The 19,238-nt window shown below is 39.4% G+C and overlaps 1 protein-coding gene and 1 long non-coding RNA gene across 3 annotated transcripts in view; one reads left to right on the top strand and one right to left on the bottom strand.

Annotated features, from left to right (window-relative positions):
- TMCO1 (transmembrane and coiled-coil domains 1) overlaps positions 1–18,767 on the bottom strand; it is a 55,773-nt gene extending 37,006 nt beyond the window's left edge. For both annotated transcript variants that reach the window (XM_005888647.3, XM_070366708.1), the window contains exons 1-4: positions 18,553–18,767; positions 18,062–18,139; positions 9,406–9,465; positions 1,260–1,306 (exon numbers count right to left, since the gene is read on the bottom strand). In XM_005888647.3, coding sequence (XP_005888709.1) covers positions 1,260–1,306; positions 9,406–9,465; positions 18,062–18,139; positions 18,553–18,622 — 255 coding nt within the window. In that variant the 5' untranslated portion in view covers positions 18,623–18,767. The remainder of the gene's footprint in view (positions 1–1,259; positions 1,307–9,405; positions 9,466–18,061; positions 18,140–18,552) is intronic.
- Positions 18,768–18,806: 39 nt separating this feature from the next.
- LOC138986777 (uncharacterized) overlaps positions 18,807–19,238 on the top strand; it is a 36,810-nt gene continuing 36,378 nt past the window's right edge. The window contains exon 1 of the long non-coding RNA XR_011463434.1: positions 18,807–18,936. This is a non-coding gene — a long non-coding RNA (uncharacterized lncRNA). The remainder of the gene's footprint in view (positions 18,937–19,238) is intronic.

Consider the following 19,238-nt stretch of genomic DNA (forward strand, 5'->3'; position numbering starts at 1 on the left):
ATCAAACAACCAAACCACCATAAGCTAAGGAAGACTAACTGGAGTCTTTAGTGACACTACTGTGCTGCCACACCAGCCGGGACTACCAACCTCTACCTCTCGATCAAGTGAAAAAACGATTACATGTTCAAGTATATAAGGTATTTTGTTTCTTGAGGCTAGCTACTTTCTTAATTACATGTGCCATAAAAGTATAAATAAACAAAAGATCATAAAGACATGACTAACAGTTTATCAGAAAGTTTTCTCTCTTCTTTCTGCAGTTTTCAAATTTGGTCTCTTGAACGTGGAGTAACTATGACAACAGAAAAGCTATTTTCAAAAAAATATACTTCTAAACTATAAACTTTCTTAAAAAGAATTTCAAGGCACTGCTCTGGTGGTCCAGTAGTTAAAAATCCACCTTGCAATGCAGGGGATGCAAGTTCAATCCCTGGGTGGGGAATTAAGATACCCACATGCCATGGAGCAACTAAGCCTGTATGCAACTAGAGAGTCTGTGAATTGCGATGAAAGATCCCATGTGATGCAAACTAAGACCTGACAGCCAAATAAACGAATAAATAAATAAATATTAAAAAAAAAAAAGAGTTTTAAGAAACAGAAGATAAAATAATATAGCAAAGGTCTCTCGGTAAGCAAACGGTAACTGTTGCACAGTTTAGGTGTCTTGTGATGAATATACAGAAATTAGGCAGAAAAATTAGTCAAGCCATATAATTCGCCTACCTATGCCTACCTATGCATATATTCGCATACCTAAAGACATGCTTGAACAAACTCTACTCTTTATAAATAATGAGTAAATTGCTAATAAAATCACTTTTCCTTACACTTTATGATATGCCTGACCTTCAGAACAAAAGGCCTCTTAAAGAATAAAGGCCATCTATGATGTTCCAACTCTTATAATAGGATTACCAGGTCACCAAAAGCCAAAGATTCAGTAATAACATAAGGAAGAAAAATAAAATAAATGACTTCATTTGAAAACATAAGGGAGAAACAAAAAAAAAAAAAAAATGCGTGAAAATGACCTCAAGATACCCTTAAAAAAGAAGCTATTCATATTACCAACATGAAGCTTCAGCCCTATAGCACATTTTCACTTCTATTTGGTCTAGGAACACCCATTATATTATTTATAGCATGCATAACTATAAATTTCTGAAAAGGTAAGTGCAATGTACTTGATGCAAATCATGGTCTTTTGCTGAAAAACATGCGGTTTATCATGAAGTTATATTTAGGACTCTTACCATTGACAGATCTCTGTTGTTATTCTTCAGTTTCTCTTCTTGCCGCTCTACAAGGAATTAATGAACTGGTTAATATACACAGCGCTGAGCAGGAAGCAGATGTTAAACTGTCACTGACTGGTGACTACAACAATGTTTCTGTCTCAGTTATCACTTAATAAGATAAGCTGAATACTTGGAATACCATATACTTTGTACTAACAGAAAATTCAAGTGCAGGAGAGCACTAAAATAGTTCAATTTAAATAAATAAAAATCTTTAAAGTTTAATTTTTAAAATTACCTCTGGTATTAAGTGTTTCAACTCTGTACATTGAGATATAATATTATTATTACATCAATGGGAGGTATAATCATAATGACTATACTTAGATTTCAAATATTAATTACCCATCTCAAATTTCTTTCCCACTTTTTCAGTTTAAGAGAGCATAGCATCTAAAAATTAAAAGCCAATTAAGATAAAGTTAGGTTCAGCTTGTTTCATCTTACAGTCAAATGAAGCTAAAAATAAGCATACTTTCATATTTAAGTCACTTGGAAAGCTAGGAAATTTGACATATATTTCAAGAAAATTGTTATATACACCAAATCTAAACTGCTAAAGAAGTTTCAGCTACACATTAATGCTCTTATCTACTGTATCCCATGAACAATGTTGTTGTTCAGTTGCTAAGATGTGTACCATTTTTTGCAACCCCAGAACTGCAGCACACCAGGTTTCCCTGTCCTCCACTACCACCTGGAGTTTGCGCAAATTCATGTTCATTGAGTTAGTGATGTCATCCAAGCATCTCATCTTTCTGTCGTCCCCTCCTCCTCTTGCCCTCAATCTTTCCCAACATCAGGGTCTTGTCCAATGAGTCAGCTCTTCGAATCAGGTGGCCAAACTACTGGAGATTCTGCTTAAGCATCAGTCTTTCTAATGAATGTTCGGGGCTGATATCTCTTAGGATTGACTGGTTTGATCTCCTTGCTGTCCAAGGGATTCTTAAGAGTCTTCTCTCGAGAACCACCACAATCCAAAAGCATTAAAGCTTCGACTCTCAGCCTTCTTTATGGTCCAACTCTCATATCCAAGCATGACCACTGGAAAAACCATAGCTTTGACTATACGGACCTCTGTCGGCAAAGTGATGTCTCTGCTTTTCAATATATTTCCTAGGTTTGTCATAGTTTTCCTTCCAAGAAGCAAGTGTTTTTTTAATTTCATGGCTGCAGTCACCATCTGCAGTGATTTTGGAGCCCAAGAAAAGAAAATCTGTCACTCTTTCTATTGTTTCCCCATCAATTTGTCATAAAGTGATGGGACCAGATGCCATGATCTTAGTTTTCTGAATACTGAGTTTTAATCCTGCTTTTTCACTCCCCTCTTTCACCTTCATCAAGAGGCTCTTTAGTTCCTCTTTGTTTCCTGCCATTTGGGTAGTATCATCTGCATATCTGAAGTCGTTGATATCTCTCCCAGCAATCTTTGATTCCAGCTTGTGAGTCATCTAGCCTGGCATTTCACATGATGTACTCTGCATATAAGTTAAATAAGCAGGGTGACAATATACGGTCTTGAGGTGCTCCTTTCCCACTTTTGAACCAGTCTGTTGTTCTATGTCCAGTTCTAACTATTGCTTCTTGTCCTGAATATAGGTTTCTCAAGAGACAGGTATGGTGGTCTGGTATTCCTGTCTCTTGAAGAATTTTCCACTGTTTGTTGTGATCCACAAAGTAAAAGTCTTTAATGTAGTCAATGAAGCAGAAGTAGATGTTTTTCTGGAATTCTCTTGCTTTTTCTATGACCTAACAGATGTTGGCAATATGATCGTTGGTTCCTCTGCCTTTTCTAAATCCAGCTTGTACATCTAGAGGTTCTCGGTTCATGTACTGCTGAAGCCTAGCTTGAAGGATTTTGAGCATTATCTGCCTAGCATGTGAAATGAGAGCAATTGCACGGTAGCTTGAACATTCTTTAGTACTGCCCTTCTTTGGGACTGGAATGAAAACTGACTTTTTCTAGTCCTGTGGCCACTGCTGAGTTTTCCATCAACATATTGGACTTTATTGCTGTGCTGATGAAGAAACTGAGGTCCAGAAAAGGAGAAGTGACTTCTCAGAGCCCATACAGGCATTTTATGGCAAAGCCAGGACTAGAATCCAAGTTTCCCAACCTCTAATCCAATGATCTCTATATATACCATGCTACTGCTTTCTTTGATCATGTATTTTTATCACCAGGATTAATTCACTCAACAAATACTTACTGATTACCTACTACATGCCAAGCACTTTTCTGGGTACTAGGGGTAAATGAATGATCAAAACACACACCAATTCATACCCTCACAAGAATATTATGAAATAAAAATATTAAAAAACCCTCTAAAATACAAAAACATACAATTGGAATATATTAAAGTGGTATGAGGGCTGGCAGGTTCAGGCAGGTGAAAGAAAGGAAGGAAGAAAAACAGGCCTACAGGGACTGCAGACTGGACCGCAGTTTTCAAACAACACATGGGTGAGATGAATACATGACTCTTTGTCTTAAACAGTTCCTACCCAGTTTGTTCTCCATGGAGGAAAGGATACAAGCAGGAAAGAGTTGAAGGTGAAGATATATGGAAGAAAATGAACAAAATGGGATGGAGCTAAGGTGTATCTCAAGGGCTAGAGCTCCTTTTCTATTGAGCAGCTCTCTTACAATATAATAAGACATTTTAAAACTGGGGGTTTGAGGACTGGGGTAAGAGATGACTAGAAGTTAAACAGGCAAAGAACAAGTAGAAGTGGAAAAGGACTGCCACTGAGACATGAAAAGGAAGGTATAGAAAAGCTTCTGTGCTAGAAACCTGCACATCCTTGACTTCCTACTCTATCTTCAATCAAACACCCAGTTCTATTAATTATTCCTCATACTTATGAAATCTACCGCCTCCCCTCCTCCTTCCTATCACTTCCTTAGTTAGGGTTTCCAACATTTCTTACCTATATTACTTTCAAACCTCCTAACAGACCTCACTGTCTTCACACTTGTCTCCTCAAATTCACGTTCCACATAAACGCATATCAGATCTACCGAAAAGGCAAACTGAACAAGATCATGATACTCGCCAGCTTAAAATCCTTCCCTGGCTTTTTATCCCTATAAGATCATGTTTATTTCTTTCTCTTTTTTGGGGGGGGGCTGTGTCATGCAGCATGTGGGATCTTAGTTCCCTGACCAGAGATCAAACCCTTATCCCCTGCAGTGGAAGTGCAGGGTCCAGAGGAACTGGACCACCAGAGAAGTTCCAAGATGATGTTTCAATATCACTTGCAAGTCCTGTATCTGGCTCTTGTTTCCTTCTGAAGCCACATTTCTGACCACTCCCATAAATGTTTATGTTCTTACATCACCAAAGTTCCTTTATATACGATGATTTTCTCTTGATTCAGCATCTTTGTGCATAAAGTTCCTTTGACCTTGGGTAACCAAGTGTCCCAGCTTTCCTAGATTGTTTCAGTTTTAGCTCTGAAAATCTCACATCCCAAGAAACTCCTTGGGTGAAACAAATTGGAATGATTGGCTACCCTACTTCTACCTAGACTATTTCATCCTATCCCATCAAATCCTTTCCTGGCTAGCCTATAACTCAATTTTTAAGCCTCAGCTCTTATGTCACCTCCTTTGGAAAATCTTGACTCCTTAAGCAATACTATTCTCAAGAACTTTCTACAATTATAAAAGTATCTTATATCTGTGCTATCAATATAGCTACATATAGCTACTGAGCAATGAAATATGACCAGTGTGATTGAGGTCCTAAAATTTCAACTTCATTTAATTTCAATTAATTTAAAATTTAAACGTCAAAGGTAGCTAGAGGGTGCATAATTGGACAATACAGTCTTAGACACTGGATTAGAACTCCTGATTCAGTAAAACCTAGGAGTAAGACTCAGACTCAATACTCTGTTCACCTGATGTGAAGAGCCAACTCATTGGAAAAGACCCTGATTCTGGGAAAGATTGAAGGCAGGAGAAGGGGACGACAGAGGAGTACATGGTTGGATGGTATCACGGACTCAATGGACATGAGTTTGAGCAAGCTCTGGGAGATGGTGAAGGACAGGGAGGCCTGGTGTGCTGCAGTCCATGGAGTACAAAGAGTTGGACACAACTGAGCAACTGAACAACGACAAAGACTCAGAACCCTTCATTTTAACAAGTATCTCAAGCAAAACTGATATGGGTGGCCTAGAGACCATGTACGAGCAATACTATATAGAAAGAACTGCAGGATACAAGCCAAAGTTAGGTGCATGCAAAAATTAAATCCTAGGAAGCACTGCATACCCGAAGAGGGAAAGGTACTATAAACGTATAGTGAGCCCAATGTCTGGCTTATCCCAGGGCTTGCTCTGTCTGCAGGAATTGCTTTAACACAGTTCTTGCCTTCCTGTAACCAGTTAGTTCAGCTTTTCCTGAGTTCTTGATCACATATACCCTTAAATTCCTTATTACTTGAGATAGCTTACTATAGCCAAAGAGCTAAATAAAATACATCAAAAGTAGTTTATCTGCTATGAGAGGGAAACATAAAATAACCAAAATATCTGCTCCTGAAATTAAGAATGAAAAATATAGTCTTCAGACACCTCAGTTTCAAATTAATGGCTCTACCTAAGACCACAATCTAAGAGCATCACCTAAGTGATATCAATGACATTTTGATTTTCTGAAACACTGAATGTGCTGACCTTTCCCCTTTTACTAAAAACTCCCTTCTTTCAAAGCAGCAATATCCCTCTTTATAGTCCCCTCATCACTATGTGTGTGTGTGACGCATACTAACTCGCTTCAGTCATGTTCAACTCTCTGCGACCCTATGGACTGTAACTCACCAGGCTCCTTTGACCACAGGATTCTCCAGACAAAAATACTGGACTAGGTAGCCATTCCCTCCTCGAGGGTATCTTCCTAACCCAGGGATCAAACTACTATAGTTTATAATCATATGATGCTAAACTCTATTTGTAGGTGCTTCCCTGGTGGTCCAAAGGATGAGATGGTTGGATGGTATCACAGACTGAATGGACAAGAGTTCGAGCAAACTCCAGGAGATACTGAAGGACAGGGAAGCATGGCATGCTGCAGTCCACAGGGTCACAAAGAGTCAGACACGATTTAGTGACTGAACGATAATATCCCTGGTGATCTAGTGGTTCAGAATCTGCCAGCCAATGTGGGGGACAGGGTTGAGGTTCAATTCCTGGTCCAGGAAAACCCCATATGTCACAGAGCATGCACCACAACTACTGAGCCTACACTCTAGAGCCCTTCGAGCCCCAATCACTGAGCCTGTGCACTGCAGCCCCTGAAGTCTGTGTGCCTAGAGCCTGTGCTCTGCAGTAAGAGAAGTCACCTCAATGAGAAGCCTGCGCACCACAATGAAGAGTAGCCCATGTTCGCTGCAACTAGAGAAAGCCCTTGAATAGCAATGAAGACCCAGCACAGACAAAAACTAAATAAACTTTCAAAAGTAATAAATAAAGAAACTCTATTTGTAGCCTTTACCTCTCTGCCAGCTCCAAACCATACATCCAATGGTGTACCAAATATTTCCATCCTATTGTCACACAGGCACAACAAATCCAACATGTTCAAAACTGAAATCATCCTCTCTTCTTCCTTATCCCAATCTGCTACTCTTCCAATATTTCTTGTTCTAATCAGAAATCCAGGCTTCTTCCTAGACTCATTTTTCTCTACATACCTTACATCTAAAAGGTCATCAAGTTGTGTTACATCTACTTGCCTAAATTCTTTGAATATGTACCACCTACTCCAGTCCCAGTACCACTGTTCAGGTTCTTGCTATGCCATTTGTATGCCAAGGATACCTGAAAAATCTCATAACTTTCCTACCTCCAGAATGATCCCCTCTCTGGTTTATCCTCCAAATATTGCCAGATTTGTCTTCCTTAAAATGTAATTTCACACCTGTCTAATTTCCTTTCTACATATGTTAACCTCCTTACCTTAGTTTAATTTATAAGGACCTTTATGGACTAGGCACTACTCATTTCTCTAGGCTTGTCTGCTTGTATGTTACACATACCTTTTTTTATTTGTTATAGTACACTATTTATAGTTCCAGGTATATACCTTGCTATTTGACTGCTCTATGCTTTTGCATATGCCTATCCTGCCAAGAATATACAAGACTTAAAAATGTGGATTCTAAAATTATGAATGCACAGGTTCAAATCCCTTCTCTACCACTGACTTAATTGCACCATACCACTGATTGACCAAGAGCAAGTTACTTAACCTCAATTTTCTCATCACTAAAAATGAAGTAACACTGTTCACTACCACATACCATTGTCAGAAGAGTTAAAAAATATGTAAAGGCTTACTTCAGGGTTTTGCAGATGGGCCAACTGACCAGTATTTTATTTATTTATATTTTTACTTAGTTAATACACACTAAAGCTTTGAGATTCAACTTAAAGCATTATCTCCAAGAAAACTTGATTCCCTAGATTGGTTTGAATATCCTTTCTCTTTACTTTTATGACACTCAGAATGTATCTCTAAAAAATATGTATTATACTGCATTGGTTTGTTTTCCCTCTTTAGATCTCTTAAAAGACAGAATTATTTTTCTACTTTGGTGCTTCAACGCCTACCAGAGTGACTGGGTATACAGAGTAGTACACTGGTATACCCATACAGAGTATATGTACAATAGCATTTTGCCATGGAACTGAATGATCAGGCCATTAAGAACACATCTAATATCCCTACACTAAGTTGAGAAGCTTTAACCAGAACAGGAAACTGGGCTTCCCTGGTGGCTCAGTGGTAAAGAATCTGTCTCCCAATGCAGGTTCGATCTCTGGGTCGGGAAGATCCCGGAGAAGGAACTGGCAACCCACTCCAATATTCTTACCTGGGAAATCCCATGGACAGAAAAGCCTAGCAGGCTACAGTCTATGGGGTTGCAGAATCAGACTCAACTTAGTGATTAAACAACAACAATAACTAGTAAAGGACACTGGTATAGTCAAGCCTGGTAGAGTAATCTTCCAGGATTTAACAGCAATGATCCAGGTATAGAGACATAGTTTTTGATCCAAATACACAATTTCACAACAATTTTTTCCTGATTTTAGAATCAGGAAGCGTCATAAAGTATAAATACAAATTATATATAGCCATTTATAAATTGTCTTTTTGGAACAGAATTACATTCTGTAATTAAATTCAAATTACACTGAAAAGCCAAAAACAATTATTTTGCAGAGTAGGTAAAATTATTCAGCAGAAAATTTCCTACGTGTTGGTGGGTTTCCATCACCAGTCAATTCTCAGTAAGGAAGTCATGGCAACAATAAACACATGTAACTCAGACTTAACTGAAAATAATCATCTCAGATAAGAAAAACAAAACACTTTTACAAACTATGCCAAGAACCTTCAGCCAAGTTCAAAAGCCATGATTGTCAACATCATTTTACTAAATTGAAATTTCAAAGCTAAGAGCAAAAATAAGGGAGTGCTTGAACTTGTCCTACAATATGGTAGAAAGAATCAAGTAAGATAATGTACAAGGCTTCCCAGGCGGCACTAGCAGTAAAGAACCTGACTGCCAATGCAGGTTAGTCATGAGACACAGATTCGATTCCTGGGTCATTCCCTGAAGGAGGGCATGGCAACCCACTCCAGTATTCTTGCTTGGAGAATCCTTTGGACAGAGGAGGCTGGCAGGCTGCAGTCCACAGGGTCGTACAGAGTTGGACATGACTGACGTGACTTAGCACACATGCATGCAAGATAACGTATGCAAGTGCTCTCGTGACTGTAAAACTATACAAACATGAGTTATCACTATTGAAAACTTTATTTAAAAAAAAAAAGCCCACATGCCCTAGAGCCTGTGCTTCACAAGAGAAACCACCACCACGAGAGGCCCACACACTGCAACTCGAGAGGAGCCCCTGCGCCTGCTTGCTGCAGCTAGAAAGAAGCCTGTGCAGCAACAAAGAACCAGCACAGCCAAACATTTTTTGAAAAAACAAAAAAAAATTTCTTATATTTTCATTATCTAAGAATTTATTTTTCCAAGAAAACCTTAATATTGTATATACTAATAACTCATCTTACCAATTTTCTTTTTTTGTTGTCGACCAGCTGACTCTGTTATTGTTTCCTTCTTCTTTTCCACTGTAAACATAATGACATCATAAAAATTAATTATGCATTACACTCAAGAAACAAAGACTATATTTTATCACAGCTGAACCACTGAAAGCAGCTTACAAGAAAATTACACATTGACTTTGATGGTGGTTGTGATTAAGTTAACTGGCGTGCTCCCACACCTGCTGACAGTAAAAGGTAGACACAATATTCTAAGAATGTAACAGCAACATTGTAAGCATCATTAATCAAATACCCAAAAAAGACTTCATAAAGACAGTCATGATCAAAACTGAGATGATTTTCAGGCCATTAGCTGAGACTGCCTTAGACAGTATCTAAGCACAATTTAAAATTCTGCTTCCCTGGTGGCTCAGAGGTTAAAGCGTCTGCCTGCAATGCGGGAGACGCCAATTTGATCCCTGGGTCGGGAAGATCCCCTGGAGAAGGAAATGGCAATCCACTCCAGTATTCTTGCCTGGACAATCCCATGGACAGAGGAGCCTGGTGGGCTACAGTCCACGGGGTCAGAAAGAGTGGGACACGACTGAGCTACTTCACTTTCAAGCACAATTTAAAATTCTGCTTCCTCAGGTGATTAATTGTAGTTCCAGTCTCAAATTCATTATAGAAAATGGGCATTCATTCATTCAGTTATTATCTGCCAAAGTAATAGGCTCCATTCTAGGTAGATAAAAAGATAAACATGATCCTTGTCATCTAAAAAGCAATCTAGTGAGGGCACATAATCAAATAACAATTACAGTATAGAATGCACAGGGTAGGAAGATCAGGAGTCAAAACAGCTAAGATGAACATTTCCTGAGACTTTTCAATTAATATGAGGATAGAGTAAGAGTGAGTTTTGGAAGAAGAACAATGTAACATATTTAATCACCTATGGAGCTTTCCTAGTGGCTCAGATGGTAATCAATTTGCCTGCAATGCAGGAGACCGAGGTTCCATCCCTGGGTCAGGAAGATTCCCTGGAGAAGAACCACCTATGAACGGACTAGCAATATATACAGTAAAACCTTTATTTACATTATTTGCAATGGCACCCCACTCCAGTACTCTTGCCTGGAAAATCCCATGGATGGAGGAGCCTGGTAGGGTGCAGTCCATGGGGTCGCTGAGGGTCGGACAGGACTGAGTGACTTCACTTTCACGCACTGGAGAAGGAAATGGCAACCCACTCCAGTGTTCTTGCCTGGAGAATCCCAGGGACGGGAGAGCCTGGTGGGCTGCCATCTATGGGGTCACACACAGTCGGACATGACTGAAGTGACTTAGCAGCAGCAGCAGCTTCTTATATTATCTTAGTATACTTCCTTTACTAGAACATGGTACAGAATATGTATTATTTCTAAAAGTTCATTAAAGAGAATTGCAGGTAGAAATCTTTCCCTTACTATATTAAGTATGCTGCTTGAATTTTAAAAGCAAAATTGGTGTTACTCCTTTATCAGAGATGTAAAATTCAATTTAACTCCACTATTACAAATAAAATGGTAAAATTCTGACTAAAATAAAATCTGAGTGTGTGTGTAAATATACACATTGGATGCCTAAGTGATAGGTACTATTCCAGGTAGATAAAAAGATAAAAGATGACATATATAGGGAGAGAAAGACAGAGATTTAGAATGAACTACTAGTTTGAGATCATAAAAGGAAAGAGTCATATTCTACAAGATGTTACAGAAACAAAAAATATTTCTCCCCATCCCAGAAGGACTATAACACAACTACTACTTGGCATTTAACCATGGCTACATAAAAACCCGGGGGGGAAGGTGGGGATATCAGAAGGCTAGAAAATAGAAACATAAGATGATATTATGAACATTACCTGATCTTCTGGCACAATGGATTAAGACTAGATAAATCTTTTCCAGGGATAATACAATGTTTTTTTTTAACTTCATGAAGTTACAAAGAAACTCTAAGAAATGGAGATATCAGAGTTGACCAAAAAAAAAGATGTCTACTATGAAACAGATTTTTGCCTATGACCTGGTATTACTGCATTCTGAATTCCAGAGTTGTCAAACAGTTTATAAATTACTCTAAAACCTTTATCATGTTTCACTGTAAACCAAAGAAATTCTTCATACTTTACAATAATTTGTACTTAGTAAATGTTCTCAAATAATTTTGTTACAAGAACCCAATTACATATAGTACTTTAATCTTTCTCATTTATTGAAGTGTTCTTTCATTAGTCTATATTATAAAAGTAAAACAATGAAAAAAGACTTACTGATATTTAGAGCACAGTCATCTAGAGACCACCTCAATCAAACAACTTGGTACCTTTAAGAAAGCATCTTTCAACAAGGATGTCCACCACAGTAGCACAGGTTTCTAGATAACATCAGTATTCTCCAAATAATGCCTAAGATCAGATCTGCACAAGATGAGACTTGAATCTGTGATTCAAATCTATTTATATTTCATATTCCTCAAAAGCGCAACAAACCTTTTTTTTTTAGATTTTAATTATTTTATTCTTTTACATTTTGAGTCTGTGCTCAAAATGTGAAACCACTTAATTACAGAAAAAGAGCAGATGAAACAGCAAGGCCTCCCTTCAGTTTGGTTTATTACTATTGATTTGTTTGAAATGTGTGAAAATACACTTGCTACTGCTAAGTCGCTTCAGTCGTGCCCGACTCTGTGAGACCTCATAGACGGCAGCCCACCAGGCTCCCCCGTCCCTGGGATTCTCCAGGCAAGAACACTGGAGTGGGTTGTCATTTCCTTCTCCAATGCATGAAAGTGAAAAGTGAAAGTGAAGTCACTCAGTCGTGTCCGACTCTTAGCGACCCCATGGACTGCAGCCTACCAGGCTCCTCCATCTATGGGATTTTCCAGGCAGAGTACTGGAGTGGGTTGCCATTGCCTTCTTCTCGGTTGTCTCCATACTTATCACTAATTCAGCCCCAAATTCTTGGCTAGCTGTCTGCATCTTTCCAATATAAAATCAGATCATTAGGAATTATAAGTTTTTCTAAAGAAGTTCTCCTAGCATCTTCTAACAAGCTCAGCATGGTGCAAAGCTGACATTCTTAAGCATGTCAGATCTAAATCTGCCTTCACCATTGTCCAGGGGATTCCCTTTACTGGAATCCTGTGTTGGTGCTTCTATTTCCTGGAGTTCATATCTTCTTCTTTTTTTGGTTTATTCATTTGCTTTGATGTAGTGTATTTTCCAGTAGTTTGCTGAGATAAAAATGTTAAGACCTTGTGTATCTGGTAATTTCCTCAAAGGATCCTTTATGTCCAGTTCAATCCAGTCACTCATTTGTGTCCGACTCTTTGCGACCTCATAGACTGAAGCACGCCAGGCCTCCCTGTCCATCAACTCCTGGAGCTTGCTCAAACTCATGTCCATCGAGTTTGCGGATGCCATTCAACCATCTCATACCCTGTCGTCCCCTTCTCCACCTGCCTTCAATCTTTCCCAGCATCAGGGTCTTTTCCAATGAGTCAGTTCTTTGAATCAGGTGGCCAAAGTATTAGAATTTCAGCTTTAGCATCAGTCCTTCCAATGAGTATTCAGGACTGATTTCCTTTGGGACTGACTGGTTTGATCTCCTTGCAGTCCAAGGGACTCTCAAGAGTCTTCTCCAACAATCACATTTCAAAAGCATCAATTCTTCAATGCTCAGCTTTTTTTATGGTCCAACTCTCACATCCATACATGACTACTGGAATATGCTTTTATTACTGCTATTTCCATGTGATTCTTTCTTATAGTTTCCATCTCCTGAAAATCCCCATCTGTTCATGCATGTTGTCTACCTTTTCTACCAGATCCTATGACATGCCAATCATAGTTTTGTACAAGTTCTATACCTGGGCTCTACAAACTTTTCTTGCCTTGATGCATACCAAATTTTGAACACAGAATGTCAGAATGGCTTATGTTTGCAATTAAGACATTTGCTCAAAGAGGGAATTTATCTTATTTCTTCCTGTTACGAATATCTAGAGAAAGGTATCTACGCCCCTTCATTCTATACTGCACTCTTCACGGTAAACTCTATAAAGAGCAAGCAATCATAAGTTTCAACTGATTGTATAAATGAAAATAATACATGCTCACTGAGGTTTTGTGTTTTTTTTTTTAAATTGAAGTGTAGTTGATTTACAATGCTGTGTGAATTTCTGATATGCAGCAAAGTGATTCACTTCTTTTTCAGATTCTTTTCAATTACAGTTTACTACAAGATATTGAACAGTTTCCTATGCTATACACTAGGACCTTGTTGTTTATCTATTTTATATATACTTCTAATCCCAAACTCTTCATTTACTCCTCCCCTACCCTTCCCCTTTGGTAACTATAAATTTGTTTTCTATGTCTGTGCATGCTCACTGAGTTTTTATAAAGTAGAGGACATAAGACCATAAAAAAACACCAAGAGACTTTCGAATCACTGTCAACCTACCTTATACTTATCTTCAAAGAAAGAACATTAGTCAATCACATTAAAAAATACAACTATGGAAGCTTTGCCTGGCAACTATACTACTTTGAATTTAGGTGTCAGGTGAAGGAGACAATGTTTATAATACAGATAACTACTATAAACAAGGTAATTAATTGTGGACACTAAGAAAGCCCAAAATCTAGAGTAAATTCATGTTCATATAAGTATTTAAGGAATGAGAATATTTATCTAAACAAATTCAAAGTTAAACGTGTTTTATATTTCATAAGACTACTCCATGATACATATGACATGAAGAAATTTGTCTATGGATGCTACTACATGCTGGCTAACTAGCTTATGATCAGAGCAGGACAATTTCTCACAAAGAATATATGTGGTGTTATGTTACAGAAATAGTTTATTCTTTAATATATTCAACACACTTTTATCAAGCATTGAGAGAGCTAATCCTTAGGTAGGCTGATAAGGAATCTGGGGCCCTCAAGGAGGAAGAGGTCCAGGGTTCTCAAGGAGGAGAAAAGGACAAACATTTTTTTCTAGTTGCTTTGTCTTAGTCAATATAACAATGAGGACATGTTTCTCCTTAACAAGAACCTTCTGACTAACCTTGTTATCTTAAAATGTATATTGTGGGAGTGGGTCTGGTAAGACCTTTCTATTGTTAGCTCTAATCTTGTTAATTTAAGATGTAGGTTGCGAGAGTGGGTCTGGTAAAAGTATATAAGGCCTTGATAAGACTAGTAGTGAGTGGGGGCACTCTCCATCCCCCTTCTGATGTCTATGTCAGAACCTTTCTCTGTCCCTTTTATACTTTAATAAAACTCCTACACAAAAGCTCTTGAGTGATCAAGCTGGTCCCTGGTCCTGAAGCTAAATCGTCTTCAGAGATCACAAATCCCAACATTGTTCACCGTAATCTATCAGTATCAAATCTATGTCAGGCACTGTGTGTACTAGAGATATAATGGCCTTTACTGTCATAGAAATTATAGTTTAGTTGGGGAGAGGATATTATTCAAACAATAATAATCATACACAGACAAAATTACAATTATGAGAAATTCTTTAAGGAGAAGGAGCTGTATAAATTAGGGATCATGATAGGGGAGACTAAATAAGGCTTTGAGATCTGAAGAATGAGTAGGAGTTCATTATACAAAATGAGAAAGGAAAATTATTCCAGAGAAAAAAGCAGTGCAAAAGCCCAACTGCATAGTAGGAAAAAAGCAAAATTGCTTCAGACGACGGCTAGAGAAAGAGTAGGGAAAAACATGATACAAATGTGGTCAGAGAGGAGACAGGGAGGCATATGACCATGCTGGACTTTGTAGGACACACCTTTGTCCTCAAAGCAATGGGAAAAAATTGAGTGTTTTAAGAAGGAAAAGTAACATAGTAAGATTTGTGTTTTGAAAAATTACTCCAGGTGTTTCTGTATGGAGGAAATTTGAGCAGCAGCAGGTAGATCAATGAGGAGGCTGTCACAGTAGACTAAATTAAACTTGATGGAAGTTTAGACTGGGTGATGGTGGAAATGAAGAGATGTGGAAAGACTGAAAACAATTCATGAGGACAATAAAGTAGCAGGGCTTGAGAATGGACTGCACATACAGGGTGACAGAAAAAAGTATCTGAATCAACAAATATTTATTAGACATTGAGCATGTGCCAACTACTGTTCTAGGAGTATAGGATAAATCAGTACGCAAAAACGATTAAAAATAAATAAATAAAAGCATCCTGCTCCAGTGAAGTGTCATTCTAGCAGATGACTCAAAACAAAACAGAGCAGGATAAAGGAGATAAGTAGCAGTGGTAGAGGAGGTAAGCTGACTGCAGTTTTAAATAGGGTGGCCAAGTTAAGACTCACTGAGGTGAGCTCTAAACAAAGATTTAAAGAAGATATGAAGATATGGGCTTCCCTGGAACCTCAGCTGGTAAAGAATCTGCCTGCAATGCAGAAGACTCCACTTCAATTCCTGGGTCAGGAGGATCCCCTGGAGAGGGGATAGGCTACCCACTCCAGTATTCTTGGGTTTCCCTGGTGGCTTAGCTGGTAAAGAATCCACCTGCAATGAGGGAGACGTGGGTTCGATCCCTGGGTTGGGAAGATCCCCTGGAGGAGGGCATGGCAACCCACTCTAGTATTCTTGCCTGGAGAATCCCCATGGACAGAGGAGCCTGGCAGCATACAGTCCATGGGGTTGCAAAGAGTTGGGCATGACTCAGTGACTAAGCACACATGAGGGTTAGGTAAGATTTGATAGGGAAGAACATCCTAGGTAGAGGGCACAGCCATTAGAAAGGTCTTGACACAGGAGTGAGGCTGATGTGTAGTGAGGAACAGCAACAGGTCAGTGAGAGTGGAGCACAGTGAGTGAGAGGGAAAGAAGCTCAGAGCTGTAACTTGGGACCTCTGCAAAAACTTTGTGGTTTTTTTCCTCTGAGTCAAATGGGACACCATCATAGAGTTATGAGTAGAGGAGGGACATGAACTGATATAGTACAAGAAAGGATTATCCTGGTTGTTATCTTGGGAATAGACACAGGGAAACAGGAACATTTGTTCGAGGCTATCATAATAATTCATGCAAAGAATGATGGCAGCTTAGACTCTGGTAGTTAGCAGTGGAAATGATGTAAAGTGGTTAGGCTGTGGATATATCTGAAGACAGGCCAACAGTACTGGATGTGGCTGTGAGAGAAAAGTTACAGATAACAACAGGAGGATTATGTCCTGAACAACTGGAGGGACAGTATTACCAATGACCAAGATTGTGAAGGTTACATACATAACAGGCTTAGAAGTGAGTAACAAGAGTTCAATTTGGACAGGTTGGGTTTAAGATGATTATTAGACATTTCAGTAGAATTAACAAGTTGATAATTGGATATCTGAATCTTGCATTAAGGATAAATGACTAAAGACATATATTTGGAGGTCCATGGCAAATAGAGCACATAAATGAGTTTATTAAAAGAGTGAGTACACACACCAGTCAGAATGGCTGCTATCAAAAAGTCTACAAACGATACATGCTGGAGAGAGTGTGGAGAAAAGGGAACCCCCCTAACACTGTTGGTGGGAACGCAAACTAGTACAGCCACTATGGAGAACAGTGTGGAGATTCCTTAAAAAACTGGAAATAGAACTGACATCAGTTCAGTTCGGTCGCTCAGTCAAGTCTGACTCTTTGCAACCCCATGAACTGCAGCACGCCAGGCCTCCCTGTCCATCACCAACTCCTGGAGTCCACCCAAACCCATGTCCATTGTGTCGGTGATGGTTTGGATTTGGTTTCTAATTCTTTGTTTGCTCTGAGACATTAACATGTCATTTAACCTTTCTGAGTCTCAATCTCCTTTTTTTACAAAGGGAGAAAAATATTTATACAACAATATTTACACAAATAGTTGCTATGTGGATATTAGAAATGGCATGTTGTAAGAAAGAAGACTTCAAACTCCTATGAATACATACAGAAAAGTTATGGAATACAGAAAGTTAAGATGTGAAAGTTAATCTTTATAAGACAGAAAACTGAAAACCAGACCAAACCTATAAGGAACCATCCATATTATACCTCTAGCAGCTCCCTCAGCTGTATCCTGTGGAATTCCTGTTTTATTTCAAAAACAACTCAACTTGCTCTTAACCCTTTTCTCAAATATTCCTTCAACCATCAGATCCAACAGAAAATTGGGCTTATCCCTAAAGACACCATTTAACTTTGACACCAAACATAATGACCTAATGTTCTCCAGACACACCTTAGGAGTTAAAATTTCCATATTTTTTGCACATATGCTATCTTCTTTGCCTGGAATTCCTTCCCCATGTCATCCTCTGTCCAAATTCTAACTACCCAAGAAGGACTCCAAAGCTATCTGCATCACAAAGGCTTCAATGGCCCCTCACAACTGAACAGGATATCTTCTTTAGAACTGCCAAAACACATAACAAGTACGACTCCCGTGACTTGCTCTGCTGTTTGTAGTACATATTTTGCACAAAAGTCTTACATTTCTAAATAGACTTCAAGTCGGATTCACCTACTCCTATAAAATTTTATAACCGTTGGTGCTCCTAAAATACGTCCTGTGAACATGCACTTCAGTAAACCTGACTTGTTTCTAAAGGATGTTGGCATACTTACATTTTTTACTCTGTTTTTCCACTTCTGCCTTCAGTCTCTTGTACTTGTCTGTCCTGTAAACCAGGACCCAAGTTATACCTGAAACATTAAAAGCAGAATGCTAATAAAGAAATGTTTGGAACCGTAACAAAACCCTTATTAGTGGTTACTGTTAGATAAGAATGGATTTTGACTTTTTGCCTTATATTCACTAGTGCTTAACAACTGATGTTCAACCAAAACAACCATGACACGATTCGAAGTTGTCGCCACAAACACGCAAATGAAATCTACTCTGGACCGGAGAAACCTGGCAATGGATTCCACACTGGATTCTCTCACACTCCTGAAGGTAAGATTCCCTGAAGTAGAGTACATGAGACGCATCCCCACCGCCACCAAAGGAAGCAAGGCTCGTGACCTCTCTCTTGGAGGCTCGAGGGACCCGGGGCCTAGGATCCTTCCCTTCCCTCGGGGTCTGATCACACGTCAAAAAAACTAGCTGCTCTCACCCTCGGCAAGCAGAGCGGTGCACACGGAGATAAAAACGATGAGCAGCGTGTCTGCGAACATCGTGCTCATCTCGCGACGGTTCACTCTCTGCACTCCCACCCTGCACGGGGGAAGCCCTTGACAGCCAGGAGAAGCGGAGCGAAAACGATTTTCTTAGATTTCAGGACCGCGGAGTAACACACCGACTCTGACAGATAGGAAGCCTCACTTCCGCTTCCTGGGCGCAGCGCCGGAAGTGCCCATTCTGGCGTGCCCTGTTGCCGCGAGAATCCTGCGAAACCGCGCTCCAAGTTTCTGGGGCGGATGAGCTGGCTTTCAGGCCCAACCTCGCGAGAGTTGGACCTGGTGTGCTTGAGACTACTGTAGCGGCGGGACTTTGTCTGGTAACGTCTGCTAGTGCGGTGCTGAGGTTCTCTTTCCTCTCGCCCCGAGTGTGCGGTTTTTGACTCGTCTGCTCGTCCGTGTTTCTGTCTCAGTCCCACATTTAAAGCCGAGTAGATAGTTTAGTTTCGGTTTGCCTAAAGTGGGGAAATTGGCTTCCAAACACACGTACTTAAACTCTGTTTAGGTTCCAGGTCACGGATTTGGGGCTGGAAGCGCGAACATCAATGAGCCCCGGGCCGCTGGCTTTCAGGCACTCCCATCCTAGCAAAGGAGAGAAACTTGTGCATACGATGTGATTAGA

This window comes from Bos mutus, chromosome 3 (assembly GCF_027580195.1).
Source record: "Bos mutus isolate GX-2022 chromosome 3, NWIPB_WYAK_1.1, whole genome shotgun sequence".
Classification (NCBI taxonomy): domain Eukaryota; kingdom Metazoa; phylum Chordata; class Mammalia; order Artiodactyla; family Bovidae; genus Bos; species Bos mutus.